General features: G+C 45.4%; 1 protein-coding gene, 1 non-coding gene and 2 pseudogenes across 2 annotated transcripts; 3 read left to right on the top strand and 1 right to left on the bottom strand.

Moving 5' to 3' along the window:
* The first annotated feature begins 287 nt into the window (after window positions 1-287).
* On the top strand, window positions 288-18,774 carry NNMT (nicotinamide N-methyltransferase). Its single transcript, XM_059707818.1, has 3 exons — window positions 288-547; window positions 1,269-1,476; window positions 16,445-18,774. Exons 1-3 carry the CDS (start codon window positions 394-396, stop codon window positions 16,875-16,877), a joined length of 795 nt encoding a protein of 264 aa, XP_059563801.1. The 5' UTR covers window positions 288-393; the 3' UTR covers window positions 16,878-18,774.
* LOC132241636 (UPF0729 protein C18orf32 homolog) lies at window positions 4,906-5,205 on the bottom strand (annotated as a pseudogene).
* Window positions 15,878-16,055, top strand: LOC132242405 (U1 spliceosomal RNA; annotated as a pseudogene).
* Window positions 18,775-23,379: 4,605 nt separating the features above from the next.
* On the top strand, window positions 23,380-23,485 carry LOC132242369 (U6 spliceosomal RNA). Its single transcript, XR_009454574.1, has one exon. It is a non-coding gene; the product is annotated as a U6 spliceosomal RNA (small nuclear RNA).
* The last annotated feature ends 305 nt before the right edge of the window (window positions 23,486-23,790 follow it).

Genomic DNA, 23,790 nt, shown 5'->3' with positions numbered 1-23,790 from the left:
GGGGAGGTGACCCACCTCGCTGGACTTAGTAGTTCTATGAGTTAAATCATTTCCCCGATGAGCTCAGTTGATCTCTCCTGTCTATAATCCCTCCAAGCTGAACTTTGCCCCTTGGCCAATATTGCATGCAGCTCATGGCTCTGCCCCTGCCACTCCCCCCTTTGCGAGGATCCCTTCCCCAGGAATTTCATCACTTCCTAGAACAGCCAAACTTTTTTGGTATATTTCTCTCAGTTAGTGTTTAACCAAACACCTGTCTCTAAGGGGTGGGCTGAACTGACAGAGGAAATGTTAAAAACATGAGACTCAGGAGGACAATTTCTGCAGGGACTCCCTGGCTTCTGGAGGAGAGGGAGATAGGGCAGTGGACAGGTGGCATAGGAGAGAGACACAATGGAGTCTGGCTTCACCTCCAAGGACACCTATCTGAGCCATTTTAACCCTCGAGATTACCTAGAAAAATATTACAGCTTCGGGTCCACACAGTCTGCAGAAAACCAGATTCTTAGGCTTCTTCTGAAAAAGCTTTTCAATATATTCTGTGTGGGTAAGTTCGTCTGTCGTCTGTGTCTCCTACCTCCGCTCCCCACCCCAAAACGTGAGTCATATAGATAAGAGTCTCAGGGCATGACTGGAATTTTTGTTTAGTCATTGCTATTTAACAGCCCTTTTGGCATCACCTTCTTATGTAGCTAAGATAAAAACTAATGTTGGTGTGGGTATTTTACAGTTTACAAAGTGCTTTTATATCCATTATCTTGTTGGGTCACACTAAAGGGAAACCAGAAGACTGGAGTTCTGTCCTTGATTCTACATGGATTTGCTATGTGACTAGAGCCAGCCATTTAACTCTTGTGATTGATCACTTAAGAAATGGAGGTTCTAATACTTATTCTGTTCCTAACTCAATGGACTATTGTGAATATGCATGAGATAAAGACCTCCCAACATATGAAGAACTGGATGAAGACATTATATAAACTCAAATTTAAAAAAACAACACTTTACCCCCAAAATATTCCTTAATAGTTTTGAGTAGCATGCCTCCACCCTAGATGAGGGAACAGAAAATGAAAGTCTGTTTTAAAAAAAAAAAAGACTTTGACAGAATAGTCATGATGATCTATGTGGTGAGATGACCTAGGCGTTCTGTCTTTGGGGCCCTCCGTGGGGCTCTCCATCATAATGCCGGCAAAGGCAACGCAAGTCGGCTCTACCGCCACCATATAAAGCCTAATTCCCCTTCCTCATTCCTTCCTCTCACCCAGCTGGCGTGAAGGGAGACCTCCTGATTGACATTGGCTCTGGCCCCACCATCTATCAGCTCCTCTCTGCTTGTGAATCCTTCAAGACGATCATTGCTACTGACTACACTGATCAGAACCTGCAGGAGCTAGAGAAGTGGCTGAAGAAGGAGCCAGGGGCCTTCGACTGGTCCCCGGTAGTGACCTATGTGTGTGAGCTCGAAGGGAACAGGTAGAGAAACTGGGCTCTGCTTCTGGCCTTTCTGAGGGGACTTGGGTGACAGTTTGTTTTTCAGAACCAAGAATTATCCTTAGAGTCCAAGTTGAAAAGCAAAGGAGAAAGAAATCCAAATGGAGAATGAGAGAGCAAGAATGAGGTGGGGATGGGGAGGTGTGCGCATGCACCAGAACACAGGTAGAGGGCTGAAGAGATGCACACCGAGCCAAGAGGAATAGAGCTTTCCAGGCCCGTGTGTGGGCTCAGTGTCCTGGCCAGGTACCTTAGGACCTTGTTTTAGGACCACTTCAAGAGGCGAAACCAGCTCCTCACCAGAAGCTCTTGGGTGTCAGAACTGTCCCCCTAGTGCCATCCTGTTGCTAGCCACCCAAGCACACAGGATTCTGCTGTGAGGGTGGCTAAGCTAATACCCCAAAAAGCTGACTCTATTTTTTTTATTGATTTTTTACAGAGAGGAAGGGAGAGGGATAGAGAGTTAGAAACATCGATGAGAGAGAAACATCGATCAACTGCTTCCTGCACACCTCCCACTGGGGATGTGCCCGCAACCCGGGTACATGCCCTTGACCGGAATCGAACCTGGGACCTTTCAGTCTGCAGGCCAATGCTCTATCCACTGAGCCAAACCGGTTTGGCTGACTCTATTTTTAAACTGAGATTTGCAGCATAAAGGGATTATTTGAAAGGAACTTGTTGCTTCCCCATCCATAAAGTGAGAGCTTTACATACTCACAACTCATGACCAAAATCTGACCCCGCCTTATCAACAAGTGAATTTATGCCACAAATCTAGCTTAAATTGCTCCTTCTCCCCCATGAGAAACTGGCAGTAGTCCACTAGGCAGGAGTGACAGGTCTGTGTTTCACTGGCTTGTGCTCCTGTCCTGATGTGGCTCCACTCTGCTGCCCAGCCGTCTTCAGTCCTAGAGCACCATGTCTGCTGCTACGCATACTGCTGAGGCCCCAACAACTCCTTTGCAAACTGCATAAAAATACTACTTTAGCCCTAACCGGTTTGGCTCAATGGATAGAGCGTCGGCCTGCGGACTGAAAGGTCCCAGGTTCGATTCCGGTCAAGGGCATGTACCCGGGTTGCGGGCACATCCCCAGTGGGAGGTGTGCAGGAGGCAGCTGATCGATGCTTCTCTCTCATCGATGTTTCTAACTCTCTATCCCTCTCCCTTCCTCTCTGTAAAAAAAAATCAATAAAATATATATATTTTAAAAAATACTACTTTAGTATTTTTCCTAGGATCCTGCTGGCCCTGTCTGCTACTTGCTCAGTTTACTTACTGTTTTTTCCTGCTCTTGTGGTTGTTTTTTGTTTGTGTGTGTATTTTTGGTGCATTCTTTCTGTCTTTCCCCAAGGATTTAATTTTTACATGAAATCTCTCTCTTCCTTCCCCAGTCCATTTTGCCCTGTATTCCCCCCTTTGCTCATATAATACACACTTTGTGTGTTGCACCACGTCCTCTGTCTTTCCTTTTCTTTCACAACGGGAAAGCATATATATATATTTAATTCACATATCTCAAGATTTGGTCTAGAAAGAGCTCTAATTTCCTGGCAAGACAGGCCTCTCAAAAAACAAGCACTGACACTTTTACACATGATTGAAGAAATTAGCTCCTTCCTCCCTCCCTCCCCCCCCTCCTTCCTTCCTTTCCTTCCTTCCTTCCTTCCTTCCTTCCTTCCTTCCTTCCTTCCTTCCTTCCTTCCTTCCTTCCTTCCTTCCTTCCTTCCTCCCTTCCTTCTACAAACTTGTACTGACCACCTATAATGTGCTGCAGTGCTAGCTACTGGGATAGAATGGTAAATGAGATGGAGGAAGGCCCTGTCTCATAGAACTCACATCAGGAAGGCACACAAGTGCCACATCACTTGGGTCCTCAAGACCAAGTCAAAGATTGTTGACTTCACATATAACAGGAATGCAGAGAGGAATAACCAAGACAGTGCTGTGACCCAATTTGTATTTGTAAAAATCTCTCTGGCTGTTGTGTGGGAATGGATGAGAGGGGGTTAGAGGAGAATGAGAGATGCAGAAAGGAGACAATTTAAATCCAGGTAAGAGATGGTGGTGGTCTGGACTAGGTGATGGAGAGAGGTAGATGATTTTAAGATGCATTTTTGAAATAGGATGGATAAGCATTGGTATCACATATCAATGGTGACTTCCATATTCCTGAACTCAGAAAACAGGAGGATTGAGGCAATAGTCCTGAATCTCAGGGGAAAATATAAGGAAATGTGGTCTTCACATGTCCCTAGGAATGTGCCACCTCCACCGTCTTCCTCTGGAGTGGTGCTCATTTCCCTGTCCTTGTACTTACCTCTGGCTGCCATCTAGTTACCAGCATGCTCATTGCCTTCTAAAGCTAACTCTAAAGTCTGTTCTTTAACCCTCCCATATGCTTTGAACTGTTTGCTAACTTTGAGCTATTAAGGGTGTTCTACGCTTTATCTTCATTTCTTTACATATCATTGCTGCACTTACTGTTAGCAAACATGAATTGTCAAATGGAAATAAGCAAGGTGACTCATGGTGGTACAATTCTTTATAACTTTGGTTGTGATTTCTTTGACTTTACAGATCAATTTAGGAGAATGGGTATATTGGCTCTTCAGTGTGTGAGCATGGCTTATTTCTTCACTTATTTAGGACTTCATTTCTCTCAGCAATATTCTGTAGTTCTCATGTTTTATTTTGCTAAAATTTTCCTTTGTGTCACATTTTGAATGCTATTGTTAAATTTATTTTAAAACGTTTTAATTTTATTTTATTAATTTTTACTTCATTAGCTACTATATAGAAATACAATTGATTTTTGTATATTGGCCTTGTGTCCTGTGATCTTGCTGACTTCATTAATTAATTTATGAGTGTTTTTGTAGATTCCATAGGGGCCGTTTTCTTTGCTTTTTAGAATTTTATAATATACATTAGACATTTGTATACGTTAAGAGGTATTCCATTTTTCAAAGACATTTCCTCTAGCTCCTGTCTTCGCTATCTTCTCCAGAGCAGTAAGCAGTAATTACTACTCTTGTAGATGAGCTGCTCCATTGTGTTGGGCAGTGGTTATAACTTTATGTTTAGAGTCATTATCATCTCCCCAACTCGTTTCACCACACAGTCTCACTGCATTGTTCACAGTAAAAATACGCTCTACTCAGATTTGAAGCACCTACTCAAAAGCTAGAGGCCCCGAAGATGTTTGGGTGCTGGCTTGGTAAGTGTTGACTGGCACCAATGTCTATTTGTTCAATTACTAAAACTACAATAATAGAAATGAAAGCTAACTTAATGGAAGAGGAACTTGGGAATGAGATCATTAAATATAACTAATACATTGTAGATACAAATGCCATGTATTTCCTGATTACTACCAGGTAAATATCTAAACTGTCCAATATCTGGCCTAAGGGGAAAAGGTCAGAGACTCTCGGGTCCATTGTGAAAACCTGAGGTCCTCTGGGACAGTCACTTCAGTCTTTTTCTCAGAGACTTCGGTTGGTCCTTTTTTGGTACCCATTTGTGCCTGCATCTTTAGAGTCTACTTTGCCTTTGCTTTTATCATTGGGTTGGTGGGTAGCTTTTCTAGGCCATACGCCACCTACGACTGACAAATGGGGAGACCACAGGGTACGTGCATGGTGCCAGGAACTTTTTGTAGACCCAGAGCAGAACTGGAATGAGGATGTACAGGAACGCATACCATTGCCTCAGGCCGGAGCTCCTGAATGAGAGAGTCCGGGGCAGGAGAGCAGTAACCGGGCTGGGCTCCTGGTGCGTGGTCAGGCTGGAGCCTGCAGAGCAGCCGACAGTGCCCAGGCCCCAACCTCCTCCCCGCCCCTCACTCCCCACCCTTCCGCCCCCTACCGAAAGCCTGAGATCAACTGGGTCCATAGGGTTTCTGCATACAAACTTTTAAAAAATATTTTTTTTTTATTGATTTCAGAGAGGAAGGGAGAGGGAGAGAGAGATAGAAACATCAATGATGAGAGAGAATCATTGATTGGCTGCCTCCTGCATGCCTCCACTAGGAATCAAGCCCATAACCCGGGCATATGCCCTTGACCAGAATTGAACCTGGGACCCTTCAGTCCGCAGGCCAATGCTCTATCCACTGAGCCAAACCCGCTAGGGCTCTACTTACATTCTTTTATCATCTGCAAATAAAAAGTTTTACTTTTATTCCAACTTTCCAACTTTCCACCTTTTATTTATTTTTCTGGCCTATTATACTGACAAGGACTTCCAGAACAGTGTTGAGTAGAAATTATGAGAGCAGACATCTGTGCCTTTGTCCATATGTTAGGAAAACATGTTCAATGATTCATCATTAAAAATGATGATGTTAGCTCTGGGTTTTTTCATGCATATTGTTTATCAGACTAAGTTCCCTTACAATTCCTAGTTTCTTGGGACTTTTTAACCAAATGTTGAATTTTATCAAATTTTCTTTTATTTGTTGAGAGAGAGTTCCACGTGATTTTTCTCCTTTATTCTGAAAATGTGAATTACATTGGATGACTTTGAATGTTTAAACCAAATTAACATAAACTCCTTGGTCATAAAATGTTATTCTTTTTGTATCTGTATTTATGAGAGATATTGAACTTTAAATTTAAATATGCTTGGCAGGTGTGGTATCAGCATGATGCTAGAGTCATATACCACGCTAAGAGTGTTTCTACACCCTCTGTTTTTTAAGAGTTTGTATTTCTTCCTTAAGTGACTGGTAGAATTCACCAGTGCAGCCATCTGAACCTAGAGGTTCTTTTTCATGTCCGTAAAGGATTTTTATGAAGAATACTACTCCTTTAATGGCTATTTGGATTTTCTATTTCTACTTTTGTGTTTTGATAAGTACTATTTTTCAAGAAATTTGTTCTCTTCATCCTGCTTGTCAACTTTTTGGCACAAGGTGTTTTTTTTGTGTGTGTGTGTTTTTTTTAACATATTCCGTTACTAACCTTTTAATATCTGTAGCTTCTGTAGTAATCTTCCCTCTTTCATTCTTGAAATTGGCAATTTGTGTTTCTTTAAATCTGGGTAAATCTTGCTGTAGATTGGTAAAATTTATTAATCTTTTCAAAGGTCCAACGTTTGCCTCTGTGATTTTCTTTTTAAAATACATATATATTTTTTTATTGATTTCAGAGAGGAAGGGAGAGGGAGAGATAGAAACATTAAAGATGAGAGAGAATCATTGGTCGGCTGCCTCCTGCATGTCCCACACTGAAGATCAAGCCCACAACCTGGCATGTGCCCTGACCAGGAATCAAACTGTGACCTCCTGGTTCATAGGTCAGTGTTCAACCCCTGCGCCACTCCAGCTGGGCTTGGCTTTGTTGATTTTCTTGATTGTCCATATTATATTGTATTGATTTCTGTTCTTATTTTCTTCCTTTCATTTACATTGGTTTTAATGTGCTCTTTTCCCCTAGCTTCTTAAATAGAATCTTAGATCACTGATTTCACACATTTCTTTCTTCTAATGTAGGTGTGTAAAGCTATAATTTTCCTTTAGCATTGTTTTAGTTGCATCCCACGATTTTCGATAGGTCATGTTTTTATTATTCAATTCATCATATTTTCTAACTTTCTTTGTGATTTCTTCTTTGACAATAAATTATTTAGAATTGTGTTGCTTAATTTCCAAAATTTCTATTTTTTCTAGATATCTTATTCTTATTAGTTTCTAATTAAATTTTGTTGTAGTCAGCCTGGCCAAGGTAGCTCAGTGGTTGAGCGTTGATCTATGAACCAGGAGATCACAGTTTGATTCCCGGTCAGGGCATATGCCCGAATTGCAGGCTCAGTCCCCAATGTGGGGCATGATGATTCTCTCTCATCAATGAAGTTTCTATCTTGCTCTCCATCTCTCTTCCTCTCTGTAATCAATAAAAATATGTTTTTTAAAATATTTGTAGTCAGAGATTTATTTTACGATCAGCATATAGTCTACATTGGTGAACAATCTACGTGCTTTTGACATTGAAAAGAATGCATATTGTCCAGGTCTCAGTTTAGTTTCTATAAATATCTATTAAGTCCAGTAGAATAATAGTATTGTTCAAATTTTCTGCATGATTTTTTAATCAATTACTGAGAGGTGTTAAAATTTCAAACTATGATTGTCAATTTATCTCTTGCTCCGCAAGATGAGTCAACATTTCCTTCCTGTACATTGACGCTTTGTAATAACTGCATACATTTTTAGTATTATTATATCTTCTTGATGAATTGACTATTTGTCATTATGAAATATCTCCATTTTCATCCAGTAATACACTTTGTCTTGAAATGTGGCCACAACAGCCATCTCATGCTTGGTGTCATGCAGGTAGCCTCCATGGTGGCTCCCAGTAATCCTCACCTCAAGTTTTCAAACTCTTGTTGAGCTCTCTCCACTTGGCTGTCTGTCGGATTTAGTGATTGATTCTAACAAATACAATGCAGCAGAAGGATGGGTGAGCAATTCTGAGGTTAGGTCATAAAAGACCACAGCTTCTCTTATGGGGTGCTTTCTCTTACTCTCACTCACCTGTGCTGAGGAGTGAGCTTGGAAGCAAATTTCCTCCCCGCTGGGCTTTTAGATGAGTCTGAAGATATGGCCAACGCTCTGCAGCCTCATGAGAGACCTTGCACCAGAGGCACTCAGCTAATCTGTGCCCAGGTATCTAACACAGAGGAACTGGCAGATAAATGTTTGTCATTTTAAATTGCTAGGTTTTGGGGTAGTCTACTAGTATTATACAGAACAGATAACTAATTTACATGGTACGTTTTTTCCCACCCTTTTGTTTTCAACATGTCTGTCTGTATACTGAAAGTGTTTTTCTTGCAAATAACAATGTTGTAGGTCTTGCTTTTCAAACCAATCTGACAATTTCTGCTTTTAACTGCATTGTTTAGCTGATTTACATTTAATACAATTACTGATAATGTAGGTTGAGTCTAAGTCTACCATCCCGGCACACATTTTCTATTTGTCTCATCTTTTGTCATTCATTTATGCCTTTGTTCCTGCTTCTCCTTGGTGAATGGGATAATTTTTAGTGTTCTATTTAATATAAGTATACATAATTTTAGTATGTCTTTTTGTCTTTTCTATTGACTTTTAGCACCTCTTTTGACCACTTTGTGTTTTGTGTGCGTGTAAATGTGATTTTTCTAGAAATTACATGATATATATTTAACATATCTATTATCTCATGAACAAAGTAATATATTAAAACAGTATAATTCCTTTAACCCACTCTACCACCCCATATGCACATGTTATCATATATTTTACTGGATATACTATACTATAACACTACAATACCTTGCACCACAGCACTCAGCTAATCTGTGCCCAGATTATCTGACACAGAGAAACTGTTAGATAAAAGTTATTTTTGCTTTAAGCAGTCAGTAGTGCATTTGGTTTTTTATTACTTTATTTATCATTCTAACTATCTTTAAGTTCAGCAGTTTTAAGTATATCCAAATAAAATATATCCAGTCTAGTATTCTTCATTCTTTTCTGCAGATCTAGGCTTCTATCTGGTATCATTCCCCTTCACCCGAAGGACTTCTTTTAGTATTTCTTACAATGCAGTTCTGCTGAAGACAAATTCTCTCAGTTTATTAATATCAGGTAAGAACCAATCATTCTTCCTTCCTGTACTATGAGGACTTTAACAAATTTTGAATCCCAAAGTTCTTCTGGCAAATCTTTTCCCAATGTTTTATTGCTAAAATTGGGGATTTTAAATTGAAATATTATTCAAAGTATTATTTTTATATTTCCTTTCAAGATCAATTTGGACATTTGCTTTGTAATTATATTTGCAATTATGCAGACCTATTTTATGCTCACTTTATATGATTTTTCTAGTTATTTGAATTATTTATTCTGATTCATCTCTTAGTCAACTAGTCTTCAAATAATTTTTTCCAAAAGTACACATAGTCCCCTGCAGTTTGGCTCAGTGGTTGGCCCTGGAACTGAAGGGTCTTGGGATCAATTCCCAGTCAAGGGCACGTACCTCAGTTGCAGGCTAGATCCTCAGGTGGGGTACAAACGGGAGACAACCAATGTGTGTGTGTGCCCCTCCCCCCCACCACCCAATTCTCCCTCTCCTTCACTCTCTCTAAAAAAATCAACAGAAAAAATATCCTTGGGTGAGGATTAAAAATAATAACAATAATTTAAAAAAGAAATACACATAGTGACATATTTTCTAAGCTCATGCATATACAGTATAGGGATGAATTTTTGCTACCCTTCACATGAGTAACTAAGTAAAATTGTTTAATACTGCTTAAATATTGCTCCATTTTTTCCTGGCATTTAGTAGAAAGTTGAAAAGGTCCTGGTCAGTGAGGCGCAGTGTCATCCTGTGCACTGAAAGGTTGCCAGTTAGATTCCCGGTCAGGGCACGTGCCAGGGTTTCGGGCTTGATCCCTGGCAGGGGTCATGCAGGAGGCAGCTGATGGATGTCTCACTCTTCCGTGGATTTTTTCTCTCTCTCTCCTTCTCTCTCCCTCTCTCTTTCTAAATAAGAGGCTATTTTCACATGCCATTTTTAACTTGTAAACCCCCTTAGAATTGTATGCTAGCTATAGCCTTTAAATGGAAGGTATATTCTTCAAAATAAAAGTAATTTAAAACTGTTGTATTATCTATGTGTTCCCAAGAATTAAATTAGTATTAACTAGAAAAACAACTGTAGCTATAAGAATTAGGATAATATCTAAAATTACTACTAAATAAACAAGGAATTTCCCAGAATTTATAGAATTTCAGAGAAAGTTTGTAGTAAAAAAAAGTTCTCGGTCATTGTCAGACAATACAGCTTTCTGAGGTCCAAATCATTTATCAAGAAGGCCTCTATAACTTCCTTAATTTCTCTAGCCATCACAAGCCTTTCCTTCTCATTCAGAAATGAGCCCTGAAAATCTGGCAGGGTACTGAAAGCATCACTTATCTCAAGCAGAACCAGCAGCTTACAACAACGGGCTCTTAAGACACTGTCCCTGCCCAATTGCTCTGTTAGACTAAAGAACGATATTTCTGGCAGGAAAATTCTGCATTCTCACCCTTATCCTTGTGCTAGATCCCGTGGCTTCAACTATTTTGAGAATGATAGTGATCCCATTCAACTGATGTCTTTCTTGAATCTTCAAGTGCCTCTATCAACCCACAACCTATTTCTCCTGAGAGCATTTCCTTTTTATCTGAAGCTATTTCTTCTCCTGACTGCTGCCGAAGACAATTTGAGCTGTCTCCCGTTCCCCTGCCTTTGGAGTGTGACTCATACATTTCAATACCACTCATTTTTATAACTAGCCTAAAAGTTATAAGACACCGGCACCCCATTCTTTTTTCACACTATTCATTTATCAAGTGAGAATGTCAGATACTAACATAGAACTAATTACTCAAGCATGAACCGAGAAAAATGAGGTTTTACCTTACGAACTCCTAGAAAGAGCATTAATTAACCGCTGGCTCCTGGAGCTTGGAGCACATTGCCTTGCGGCCCCAGCCTATCAGCTTCCCCATCACCTGGGAGCTGGTGAGAAACGCAGACTCTTGGTCCCCACTCCCTGTCTACAAAATCAGGATCGTGGTGTATGCAAGGTCTGCAGGGAACGGCCAGCGTCTTACCGTCTTACCGTTTGGGAAGCACCGGTGTCTGGAGCAGAGCGTCCCAGCAGGTGCGCCAGGGCAGCTGGCAGGTGGGGATGAGAAACAGGTGTGCTCTGCCAGCGGCCTTCTTGGCCTCGGCCGGCCTCGGGGCAGCCAGTGGCCGGGGAGGCCGAGCCCTGCCCAGTCACCTCCCCCAGAGCAGCTCCCCACTTACCTCTGTATCGAGGGGCGTTTCTCTGAAGTGAGTGTTCTCTAGACGCAGATTTCCGATCTGTTTGAGAAGATGTTTGTCTATCGTCCCAGATGGACACAGTTGTGCCAAATCTGGTCCCTGAACTGGTGAAATGCTCGGTTCCCAAGCACCTCTGCTCCCATGTCTTGTAAAGGCGGCATTCGTTCTCAGCATCCGGATGCTGAGGGTCGGGAGGGTTGTTTCAGGGGCACCTGGGAAATTCCTGCCTTGCCTGAGAGTGCCCTTCTCTCATAGTGCTCCCGCGCAGTGCCTCTTGGGGAACATGAGCAGGGCAGGTGGGAGCCTTCAACTGGCCATTTCCTTCCACAAGTAAACATCCTACTCGTGTCTCAGAGCGCTTCAAGCCCAGTGTGCTGCAGTCGAGCTAGGATCCTCCCCAGGTCTGCTGCGTTGCTGGTGTTCCCATCTCCTCCAGGGGCACCATCATGCAATTGGACAAAGCACGGCCTGGAAGCCAACCTTGCCACCTCCCTCGCAGTCATGTTCCGGGCCCAGCACCAAGTTCTGTCTTACTGCCTGAGTCTCTCTTGAACCAGTGTCTTTCTTCCCATATTTTCCATTGCCCTGGTCTAAGTAAGCTCTTATCCTCTCCCTCCCAACTGGCCCCCCACCTCCACTCGCCTCCTAACATAATTAACTCAAGATGTGAATCTGTTTGCACCCCTCCCTTCTTTAACATCCCTTAACGACTTCCCATGGCTTTCAGGACAGAAAGCAAAATTCTTAGTGCGGTCCGTAAAGCCCTGCCTCCCCCCCCACCCCCCCGACCTGTGACCCCGGTTGCCTGCCTTTACTCCGTGCTCTGCTTGGCCTTCGGAGACCCAGCCTCACTGCATTGTCCTCTCCGGGGCCCTCGGCCTTTGCATGCAGGCTTTGCCTGTGCGAGCCTTTGCACTTGTTCGGTCCTCTTACCGGAATATTCCACCGCCCCCCCACCCCCGTGCTCTCTTGGCCTAGTCAGCGCTACTGCGGCAGCCTCTCTGTCTCGGCTTACCCGGCCCCTTTGCGGAGGAGCTCTGCTGACACTCTGACCAAGTCAAGTCCCAACAGTCCCCCGTTCGTGCCAGGCCCCTCCCCTTCCTAGCACTTATCACAGCTTTCATCTTTCATTTCTGTGGACGATCACTGCATGGCTCTTCCTGGCACCTAATAGAGGTTCAAAAGATCCCTGTAAAATTCTGACTGTGTGCACACTCCCCTCAGACGCTCTCTCCTAGAACTGCCTTCAGCTGACCCAGCTGGCCGCACCGACGTTTACCAACGATTATGCCTGTTCTTACAATCCTTACATTGACATCCAAGTGTATTTAGCTTTTTATTTCCTTTACACGTCTGATGGCTCTCCCTCAGGGGGCCCAGGTGGAACCTCTGGGGTGGGGCTTGGGGGAGGTGAGTTTAATGGAATAAAAGCCTGTGTGTGTGTGTGTGTGTGTGTGTGTGTGTGTGGTGGTGGTGGTGGGGATTCTGATCAGCCACCTGCCTGGCAGAGACGGGGCAGGAGGGGCCTCCTCCAGACCTGGGGTGCATACTCGGGGTGGGAAGACCTGCTCCAAAGCCTTCTTCCCAGGAGAGCTACTCTATCCGTTCCCCCTCCCTGCTCCTCTGGCTTTCAGAGGTGGCATATTTACAGAGGAAATCGCTGCCCTTTTTGCATATTGATTCATTTGAGAGAACTTCTTCAGAACAAGAGGCTCGGCCGGCCGCACTGCTGTTAGCTTTCTGTAAAGCTGCACACGGCTTTTCTGTGTGTGTTTATTACGCGCCCCTTGAGCTAAATGTGAGGCGGAGTGGTAATTGCGAGTCCATTTCCCTGCGGGCGAGCTGGCCGCCCTGAGGAGCCCCGAGGTGTAATCTTTACGCAGCTGCCTTGGCAACGGAGTTCACCGGTGTTTGCTATCCGTCCAAGGACAAGCAAACATCCACAGAGTGGCTGTTTCGAACGAATTTCCCTCTCAAATTGGCACATTCTCTGCGAGCTTTCCAGACTTCACAGCGTGCCTCACAGTTTGGGAACAATTGCCATCCTCACCTGAGCGGCAAGTACTGGTTCTGTGGTGACTTGTGTCTTTAAAAGGCCACAGAGGTCCAGCCTGCTCTGCCGCAATCACTTAGATACACGCCCCCACACGTCCCCAGGATAAAAGGTCACCTTTTAACACGTTAAAACATCACTGTTGCCATGTCTTAAGCTTTTGTGTACACTGAAGTTAACCATAGGGTACTTGAAATTTTTTATACTATATTAATTTACCAGTTCAAATCCGTGTTTCACACAAGACTTCCTTTATGTTGAATTATTGGGGGTTTTTATTCTTAAAATGTCCTGTCGAAGAACTTCTTCATGTTCTATCAGGGTGGCTGGCAGCTTTGTCACTGGTTTGCCCACTTTTAGAATGACTAACGGTCCTGCTGTGACCCAGGCTGAGAGGGGTTCCCAGGGCCTGGGTTTTCAGTGAGAAAACCAGAAAGTCCAGACCAATCAGGACAGATTGGTCACCCTCCTCCCACTTTTCCCCAATCAAAGGTAATTCCTCCCTGTGTGTGCGTTTCTTGGTGGTAGGAATTCCCTGAAACCAATAACTTGCTAAGCTTTCTCTCTCTGAGTCTGTCAATCTCTCTCTTTCTCTCTCTCTCTCACATATAACAGCTTTACTGAGATAAAATTCACATAACATGCCATTCACCCATTTAAAGTGTGCCATTCTGTAGTTATTAGTATATTCACAGAGTTGTGCGATCCTCAACACAATCTTAGCACATTTTCATGACTCCCACAAATACCCCGTGCATTAGCAGTCACGCCCACTTCCCCATCCTCGGTGCCTGCCAACCACTGGTCTGCTTTGCCTTTTCCTGTGACTGGAATCATATAATATGTGGCCTTTTGTGCCTGGCTTTCTTTCACTTAGCATGATGTGTTTAAGGTTCTTCCATATCATAGCACATATCCATCGTTTATTCCTGTTTTATCACTGAATAATAGTCCAGTGTATGGATAGACCACATTTTATTTATCTAGTCACAAGTTGGCGGACACTTGAGTTGTTTCTGTCTTTGGACTATTACGAATAGTCCTGCTATAAATACTTATGTATAAGTTTTTGTGTGACCATATTTTTCATTTCTCTTGAGTAAAAACCTACGAGTGGAATTCCTGGGTCATGTGGTAACTCTAGGTTTAATCTTTGAGGAACTGCCAGACTGTTTTCCAGAGTAGCTGAACCATTTGCATTCTCACCAGCAGTGTGTGTAGGTCCTGGTTTCCCCCGTTCCTTGTCAACACTTGTTGCTACCTGTCTTTTTTGTTATAGGCACCCTGGTGGGTGTGGCATGGCAGCTCAGAGGGTGGTCTGCATTTCCTTGATGGCCGAGGATGTTAAACATCTTTTCCTATGTTTATCGCTGAGCTTCTTAAATGGAAAGTTGTAATAAATATAAGGGATGTTGCAAAAACTGATTATAGGCTGTCGGCTTAAGATTTAAATTAAATATTTATATAGGATGTCCACATTATTATCTATTATCTTATCATTCCACCTGGAGGTAAACCTCCACGTTTCATTTAAACCACTGCCTCTTCCTCGCTCTCTCTCACCTGCTCTGATGTCGGGCCATCCTCCGCTCCCTCCACCGAGTGACTGCTCCCTCCTGCAGCCAAGGACTGTGTTCTCTGCACGTAAGCCTGGACTTGCAACCCGGTGCTTCACCGATTAACTTCCTCAAGGCTGGGCACCCAGTCAGTGCTCCTGTTATCCGGGCTCCTCTGCACCCTCATTCCTTCCCTTCTCTCACCGCTGCTTCTTTCTCCTTTGTCTTTTCCTCCGGTTTCTCTTGTGCATTCTGTATGTTTCTTTTTAATGTACCAGCTTGTCCCTCCCTTCCTTCCTTCCTTCCTTAACAATTTATGAGAGGATCCAGGCGCTCTCTTCCATCGCCAGCCCTTGCCTCCTCTGCTCCTGTCATTGACTGATTTTCTCTCAAGAAACCCCACTGACTTGGCAGAAGAGGACAGGACTCCTAGCAAGGCCACAGAGAACACGGTCTGCTTTAGACAACACACTCTCTACTGCAATCTGTTCTGGAGCCTGAGAAGGGTAATTAGTAGTTTTCTCCTCTCTAGAGAGGCCCTGGCCACAGTTGTGCGATAGTGATTAAGAGTTTCTAAAAATGTCTATGGATGACCCCACTCCCCTCATTAATCAGCCGCTCCTTCAAAACACCACTTCAGCATTTTAAACCCATTATTGCCTGATATGTGTCGGTCAAATGGCCATACCTTGCAATTTGGTAGAGGGGACAAGGTAATAATAATTAATAATTAATAATCAGTGAGCCAGGTGCTATCTAAGCAGTGGAGAAAGAGTAATTTCATGGGGACAGGCCAGTGGAGAAGTGGGTAGCCAGGTATTTTCATTATCATTTCCACATAAGGAGATTCAGCCAGCACAGGGTAACGTGTCCACAATTCAGATACAAAAATGGTTTCTCATCATACTTACCTGGTGGGGGGGAGGGGGATGGGAGGGTGTACCATGATCACGAAGGTGTTTTCCCAGGGAGAGGCTTATCCATTGCACTCCGGATGCGCTGACCCCTGCGGTTTCCCCACATGTGGGAAACTCGACTGCATATCTGTGGTCGTGGGGGACTGCATTCGTGCTCTCTCCTGTAAACAAAACAAGATAAAATATAAGAAGGTTTCTCATTTCTCCTTCCTTAAAGATACAACACTTGGGACAACGCTCAGATTTTTTTTAAAAATATATTTTATTGATTTTTTACAGAGAGGAAGGGAGAGAGATAGAGAGTTAGAGAAACATCGATGAGAGAGAAACATCGATCAGCCGCCTCCTGCACACTTCCCACTGGGGATGTGCCCGAAACCAAGGCACATGCCCTTGACCGGAATCGAACCCGGGACCCCTCAGTCCGCAGGCCGATGCTCTATCCACTGAGTCAAACCGGCCACGGCAACGCTGAGATTTTCAGCCCCGAGCAAAGAGATCTGTGGTCCCCACAAGTGAGGTAGCACAATGTTTGTTGGTCTTTGTGTTTCAGAGTGAAGGGGCAAGAGAAGGAGGAGAAATTGAGGCGGGCAGTCAAGCAGGTCCTGAAGTGTGACGTGACCCAGAGCCGGCCACTGGGGGCCGCCTCCCTGCCCCTGGCCGACTGCCTGCTCAGCACGCTGTGCCTGGACGCCGCCTGCCCAGACCTCCCCACCTACCGCACCGCCCTCAGGAACCTCAGCAGCCTGCTCAAGCCGGGGGGCCACCTGGTGCTCGTGGATGCCCTGAAGAGCAGCTACTACATGATTGGGGAGCAGAGGTTCTCCAGCCTCTCCCTGGACCGGGAGGCCGTCGAGGCTGCTGTGCGAGAGGCCGGCTATGCCATCAAGCAGTTTGATGTGATCTCGCAAAGTTATTCTTCCACCGTGGCCAACAACGAAGGCCTTTTCTTCCTGGTGGGGCAGAAGCTGAGCAGATCTGCATGACACCTTGTGGCCACAATGAAGGCACTTCCGTGGCTTACCCAGTTGACTTCAGTCCTTGGTTCTAATTGTTGCGGTCACTGTGCTGAGTAGAGGCTAATGGCTGGGCGCTGAGGGTTTGTCTAGGACAAGGTTATAGCCGTCAGTAAACCTGGAGGCGGTTGGTTGACCACCTATTCTGTGTCTAGACTTCACTACCTGTGATTATAAAAGAAAATATAACGTTCCTTAAGCATCTTGCTTATGAAGGCTCAAGCCCACGCCTGCCTGCACAGCAATGTCTGAAGTTACTCAGCATTCATTTCCTTGGGGCCTGCTTCCTCCTTCTCTCCCACAAACAGACTTCTCTTCAACTCTTGCCTTCCCTAGAGACCCCATCTTCAGCTGGGGTCCCCTGGTACCACCACTGCCTCTGGGGTCAGAGAACAGCTGTTGCTTTGCTCCTGGGTCTCAGGGAGGAGTCAGGCCCTTCTCTTACTTCCCTCAACACACCTACCGGAGAGAAGCTTAGGAGTTAGCAAGCGCGATAGCAGGTGCTCATTACAGCTGCTGTTAGAAACAGTCTTCTGAGCCCGCCTCCTGAGAGGGTCCTGTTGGCATAGCCTTCGGTCAAGTATCTCCTTAGAGTTAGCTTATATCCTGATGGCATGCCTATGCTCTCCTCCTAGGTACCATCGCCCACGATGCTCTAAAGCAGAGGTTGACAAACTATGGCCCATGAGCCAGAGCCAGCCTGCTGCCTGTGTTGTAAAATCTTACTGAGACATGACCAGGCATTTACACATTGTCTGTGGCTGTTTTCGTGCTATAATACCAGAGTTGAATAGTGTGACAGCAACTGTATGCATGACCTGTGAGGAACAGAGTAAAGACGTAAGTTGGAGTCAAGCTGCTAAATGATTAACTTCAAGTGGGCTGAGTCATAGGGAAATGATTATTTTTGTTTTAAATGACTCTGGGGACTTAAACTTTTGAACTTTCCATTCTGTGTCAATACCTCGAAGCACATCAGTACATTGTGTGTCAATGACTGGACATGCACCAACCTCCAGGTAACCAGCTGAATGACGTCAACAAGAAAATGTCTCGATGTCTAGACCACTGGATATCTGATGATTGCCAGCACACGTATGACGGTGACCATCTTGAACCAATTCGGGGGCTAGGAATGTAGAACTGGTTTTCCTCAAGAATATACTTTTTATTGTAAGAACCCTCAGCTATTCTTTCCCTTCCAGAACACTCTAGATACTGCCTCGTTGTGTTTCTGGTTTGCAAACCCTTAAGACCATTGAATAAATCTTTGTCAATTATTTCTAGCCATAGCTCCAGACTCTACTGAGCTCAGTTGACATTTAGCAAAGCCCAAACTAGCTATTATCTGGACCATTACAGAAAAAGTTGCCGATCCCAACATAAAGGAGAGAGGAGTGTCCCTTCCCACTCTTCCTCATCCCAAGATTTCCCTTTTCCTAGGATTACTGACAGTGGACCTTTCTGCTTTCCACAAGGTAGAGTCCTTCCTCCCACTCCCCCAACATTCACGGACAATCACATCAGAGCACAAGAGTCCAACACCAGTACATTTTTGTTTACATGGTTGTTTAGGACAATGGTGTCATAACACAATATGGTCCGTTTCCAGGATATTTCAATCACTTAAGCTCATAGGGCATTCACATTAAAACACAATATTCTGCCCTGACCGGTTTGGCTCGGTGGATAGAGCGCAGGCCTGTGGACTGAAGGGTCCCAGGTTCGATTCTGGTCAAGGGCATGTACCTTGGTTGCAGGCACGTCCCCAGTGGGGAGTGTGCAGGAGGCAGCTGATCGATGTTTCTGACTTTCTAACCTTCTCCCTTCCTCTCTGTAAAAAATCAATAAAGTATATTTTTTAAAACCCCCCACAATATTCTAATCTGATTACAATTCTAGAGATTCCATCCTGAAGGACACAAACGGGCTAGTCCTGGATGGAGAAAGCCACGCCCAGCTCTGTTCCTTTAGCCGGTGCTGATGACTGGGCCTGCACATCCGTTCTGCAAGCAACAGCCCCCAGAAGAGCGCACTTAATTCACAGGAGCCAGCACAAAGCACCAGGCTGCCAGGAAGTGCCCATGTCTTTAGAAACGGGGTTCTCTCCAACACGTGCCACATCTCCCAGCCCAGAGGGAAGGCCACAGCTTCGCCCAAAACTTCTGTATTTGGTTACCTCCAAAAACAACAGCTCTTGCTGATTTATTTTTGCATAACTGTAAACAAAAACACGTTTTCATTTAAAAAAGGATTTTCTGGTTTAAAACTCTTAAAAATAAGCACTCTTCACCATTATTTCCATTATTGAAAATACAGCTCCTTCGATTGAATATTGCCTTCAAAACATTTTAAATTAAATATAGCACCCTTGCCTGGCCGGTGTGGCTCAGTGGTTGAGTGTCGTTCTATGAACCAGATGGTAACTGTTAGATTCCCGGTCAGGGCACATTGCCCGAGTTGTGGGCTCGAACCCCAGTGTGGGGTGTGCAGGAGGCAGCCAATCAATGATTCTCTCTCATTATTGATGATTCTATCTCTCCCTCTCCCTTCCTCTCTGAAAAAAAAAAGTGTAGCGCCCTTGAAAATTAAGAACAAACAACAGTTTGCTGTGCTCTGGCATAAAGGATGTAGGGAAACTGGAATACAGCCCTGCCTACGTTTCGGGCCAGTGAACTCGGAGCAGACTGTCCGTGAAAACCAGCGACACTGAAGACAGATTTATAGGAGACATAAGACTAATTAAATACCGTAGCATAGACAAGAAAACAAACAAGAAAATCCCCAAGTGATCTCTTTTTAAGAGAAGCTTCAGAATGATAGGTTTTTACTCTCTCCTGTGAAAGTCTGGGGAGGGAGGGATGGTGGCTCAGCACTGTGGGAGGGATGGTGGCTCAGCACTGAGGGAGGGATGGTGGCTCAGCACTGAGGGAGGGATGGTGGCTCAGCACTGAGGGAGGGATGGTGGCTTAGCACTGAGGGAGGATGGTGGCTCAGCACTGAGGGAGGGATGGTGGCTCAGCACTGAGGGAGGGATGGTGGCTCAGCACTGAGGGAGGGATGGTGGCTTAGCACTGAGGGAGGATGGTGGCTCAGCACTGAGGGAGGGATGGTGGCTCAGCACTGAGGGAGGGATGGTGGCTCAGCACTGTGGGAGGGATGGTGGCTCAGCACTGTGGGAGGGATGGTGGCCCAGCACTGAGGGAGGGATGGTGGCTCAGCACTGAGGGAGGGATGGTGGCTCAGCACTGTGGGAGGGATGGTGGCTCAGCACTGTGGAGGGATGGTGGCTCAGCACTGAGGGAGGGATGGTGGCCCAGCACTGAGGGAGAGATGGTGGCTCAGCACTGTGGGAGGGATGGTGGCTCAGCACTGAGGGAGGGATGGTGGCTCAGCACTGAGGGAGAGATGGTGGCTCAGCACTGAGGGAGGGATGGTGGCTCAGCACTGAGGGAGGGATGGTGGCTCAGCACTGAGGGAGGGATGGTGGCTCAGCACTGTGGGAGGATGGTGGCTCAGTGTCCGCCAGCGCTGGGCCCAGGTGGCATCTTCCCGTCTGTGGGTGGGTCATTCATGGTTGGAAATCTCTTTCAGAGGCCCCCGCAGGTGTCTCATGTCTTTTTGCCCAGGACTGAGTAAAATGCCCGCCTCTAGACCAGTTACAGACAAAACAGAAAGGCACTGGCATATTCCTTAAGATGTGTTAAAAGAATGAACAAATTCTTAGATAACAACAAAAAGAAAAAAGAAAGCTCATGGAGTCCATGAATGAGCCAGCAGCTCTGTCATCCTAGCAGTCCATTCCCCCACCTCCACCCCCACCCCCTCAGTTACGAAGATCATCCTATTTCCAAATTCTGGCTCGGTCACTTCCAAGCTGTTTTTCCTTGGGCAAGTTATCTAGTTCCTCTGTACCTCAGTTTCCCCGTCTGTAAAATGAAATTAAACTAGAACTTCTTGTCAAGAGAATGAAAATAAATCGCTCCCTGTTAAGGACCTAACAGCGGTCGGCAGACTCATTAGTCAACAGAGCCAAGTATCAACAGCACAACGATTGAAATTTCTTTTGAGAGCCGAATTTTTTAAACTTAAACTATGTAGGTAGGTACATTGTTATTAACTTAGTTAGGGTACTCCTAAGGCTTAGGAAGAGCCACACTCAAGGGGCCAAAGAGCCGCATGTGGCTTGCGAGCCGCAGTTTGCCGACCACGGACCTAGAACAATGTTTAGCACTTGATATGCACATACTTCTCTATGTACGTTATAATCCTTATTTCATCATCTCCACTTGCGGTGTTAGTTGCCAAAGCGGCTGAGAAGAGATGTATTGTTTCCAAGAAGTAGAGATTTCAGTTCTGGGCTGCAGGTGTCCAGGCCCTTTCCTGGCAATGCCTTCCAGAGGGGCTCTGCGAAAACTCAGCTTCTACACCACAGGCCACCAATTCCTTCTCGTTTCAGAAATATTCAGCAAACATGTATGTAGCACCCCCCTCCCCCCCTTCCTACCTGAGGAACTGGGAAGGCAAATAAAACCCCAGTGTCAGCCCGCTCACGGTCCTGGGCTTGCAGTCACGGTAGCTTCCCCTGTGTCCAGGCACTTCCCAGGCGCGCTGCAGGCTGCAGCCCGGTCCCACCCAGAGCCCTCGGTGCCAGCTCTGCTCAGGCTGTGCTCCGATGGGCATGGGTCGGTTAGTACACTTTTTCTGCAAAGGGCCATATAGTAGATATTTTAGGCTTTGCAAGTCTTATGGTCTTGATGGAAACTACTCAAGTCTACAATTACAATGAAAGCAGACCTAACAATATGCAAATGAAAGGGCAGGGCTGTGTTTCAATAAAACTTTATTTACAAAAAGAGGTCGATGAATGGATTTGGCATTTGGTACAAGGGTTGTAGTTTACTGATGCCTGATCTTGTCCCTGAAGCCGCCTTGCTTGTGCCCAAGGTTTTACAAGGTTTCTCATGGACATTCTGGTTAGTTTCAAACATCAGTCCTGCCTACAGGAGCTCGAACCCAGTCCAGGCTGGGGCTGGAAGGGGACTAGCAGAACATTGTTTCTCCACGTTGTAGCCATGCTCCATCACTCTCCCCTGCTGCCCCCCCAATCAGAACTCCTCCCTCCTCCCCAGTGTGAAGCATTCAATAGTTACAGACAGAAAGTGGGGGGCAGGGGGCGGGGGAGAGCAGATGAAGCCAACTACACTAATAGTTTTCAGACTGCAAGTTGGCCTTCAATAGCGTATCATAAAATCAACTCAGTGCACCAAAACAATCATTTGGAAAAAACAATAGTGAGCAAACCAGAAGACAAACTTCCCGTTGTAGCATTTCGTATGGTATTATTTTGTGAAGTTTTGTATAATTACATAAATATATATATATATTTGTTACTACATCATGATATACAATATATATATTACTTCAGCTTGTGATAGAAAATGTTTGAAAGTCACTAGGCTGTACTCCGGGTTCTGGAACTCATTCCCAGTAGCCAACATTTTCCTTTCAAACAGAGATGAGAGGCGTGGCCCTGTTCTTAAATAACCCCGAGCCACGGGGACACGGACAGGCACACCGTCCGCATGGGCACGGCCAGGGCTCGGGATGAGTCAGCACACAGTGCCGGAGGGGCTTGTCAGGAAAGGTGCTGTTTGCTCTGGGTCTTGTGAGCTGACCAGGGGCGTGTTTAGCAGATGGGAGGCGGGCAATCGCCCTTCTCATAGGTCTGTTGTCCGACTGAAGCTGGGACCTAAGCAGATATTGGGCTGCTGGTCTTGTGTTTGTTTTCCTGAAGTCAAACAGACCGACCCGGGCACTAGCAAACACCGGCTAGGGGTCACTCTGGTACTCACTTATAAATACCTTTGACCACTGACCCAGCACAGAGGTTTTTTTGGTCCACTTTCCAGGAAGATGTTCAGCAGCCTCACCCTGAGCAAACTGTTAGGATGCGGGAAGATGCGGGTCCTGTAATCTCCTGGGCGAGGACCGGGAAGGGAGCGCTGTTAACAAGGCTGCTCACTGCTGGGTGCTGCGCAGCCCGACCAGCCCGGCCTCCGTCACGCCCATCAGCTGGCTGTCAAGAGGAATATGGACACGTCCATGGCGGGACTTACCAGGCAGATCTTTAGAAGCCAGGACCGCCCCCTCTCAGCCAACTGGAGAATGCGACATGACCACTAAGTCTTGTGGAGGCTACGCAAAGGTGGGAAAAGCTCAGGATTGCAGGATAGGCCCGGCCAGCGTGGCTCAGTGGTTGAGCGTCGACCTATGAACCAGAAGGAGGTCACGGTTGGATTCCTGGTCAGGCACGTGCCTGGATTTCGGGCTCGCTCCCAAGTAGGGGGCGTGCAGGAGGCAGCCAATCAATGATTCTCTCTCATCACTGATGTTTCTAACTCTCCTTCCCTCTCCCTTCCTCTCTGAAATCAATAAAAGTATATATTTTTAAAAAAAGATTGCAGGACAGGTGCTCGCTTCAGCAGCACATATACTAAAATTGGAATGATACAGAGAAGATTGGTGTGGCCCTGCTTAAGGATGACACACAAATTCATGAAACATTCCATATTAAAAAAAAAAAAAAAGATTGCAGGACAGAAACTGTGTGCGAATCTTCGCCATATCGCTTCCTTGCTATGAAAGCATCCTCCCACCTGTCTCCAACAGCCACGGCTCAGGACGCCTGAAGTCAGATGAGATGCCTGTGAGGCCATCTTGTGACCTGTTAAGTCATGCATAGCTATGAGGTCGCTTCGGTGTTATTAACCCTGTCTAGGCAGCCGCTGTGCCCGTGTTGCTACATTCATTAAGATTCCTTTCATGACCTGAGTGGGGGTGGACTTCAAAAGCTCTTGTAAAGCCGGATCGCGTCATGGAG

Source organism: Myotis daubentonii, chromosome 9, assembly GCF_963259705.1.
Source record: "Myotis daubentonii chromosome 9, mMyoDau2.1, whole genome shotgun sequence".
Taxonomy (NCBI): domain Eukaryota; kingdom Metazoa; phylum Chordata; class Mammalia; order Chiroptera; family Vespertilionidae; genus Myotis; species Myotis daubentonii.
This window is presented reverse-complemented; position numbering and strand designations above follow the sequence as displayed.

Excerpts from the sequence above, each read along its gene's own strand:
- NNMT (XM_059707818.1), top strand. The coding sequence starts at position 394 with ATGGAGTCTGGCTTCACCTCCAAGGACACCTATCTGAGCCATTTTAAC. Across the intron at positions 548-1,268 it reads TTTCAATATATTCTGTGTGG|CTGGCGTGAAGGGAGACCTC; the intron begins GTAAGTTCGTCT and ends CCTCTCACCCAG. Across the intron at positions 1,477-16,444 it reads TGTGAGCTCGAAGGGAACAG|AGTGAAGGGGCAAGAGAAGG; the intron begins GTAGAGAAACTG and ends TTTGTGTTTCAG.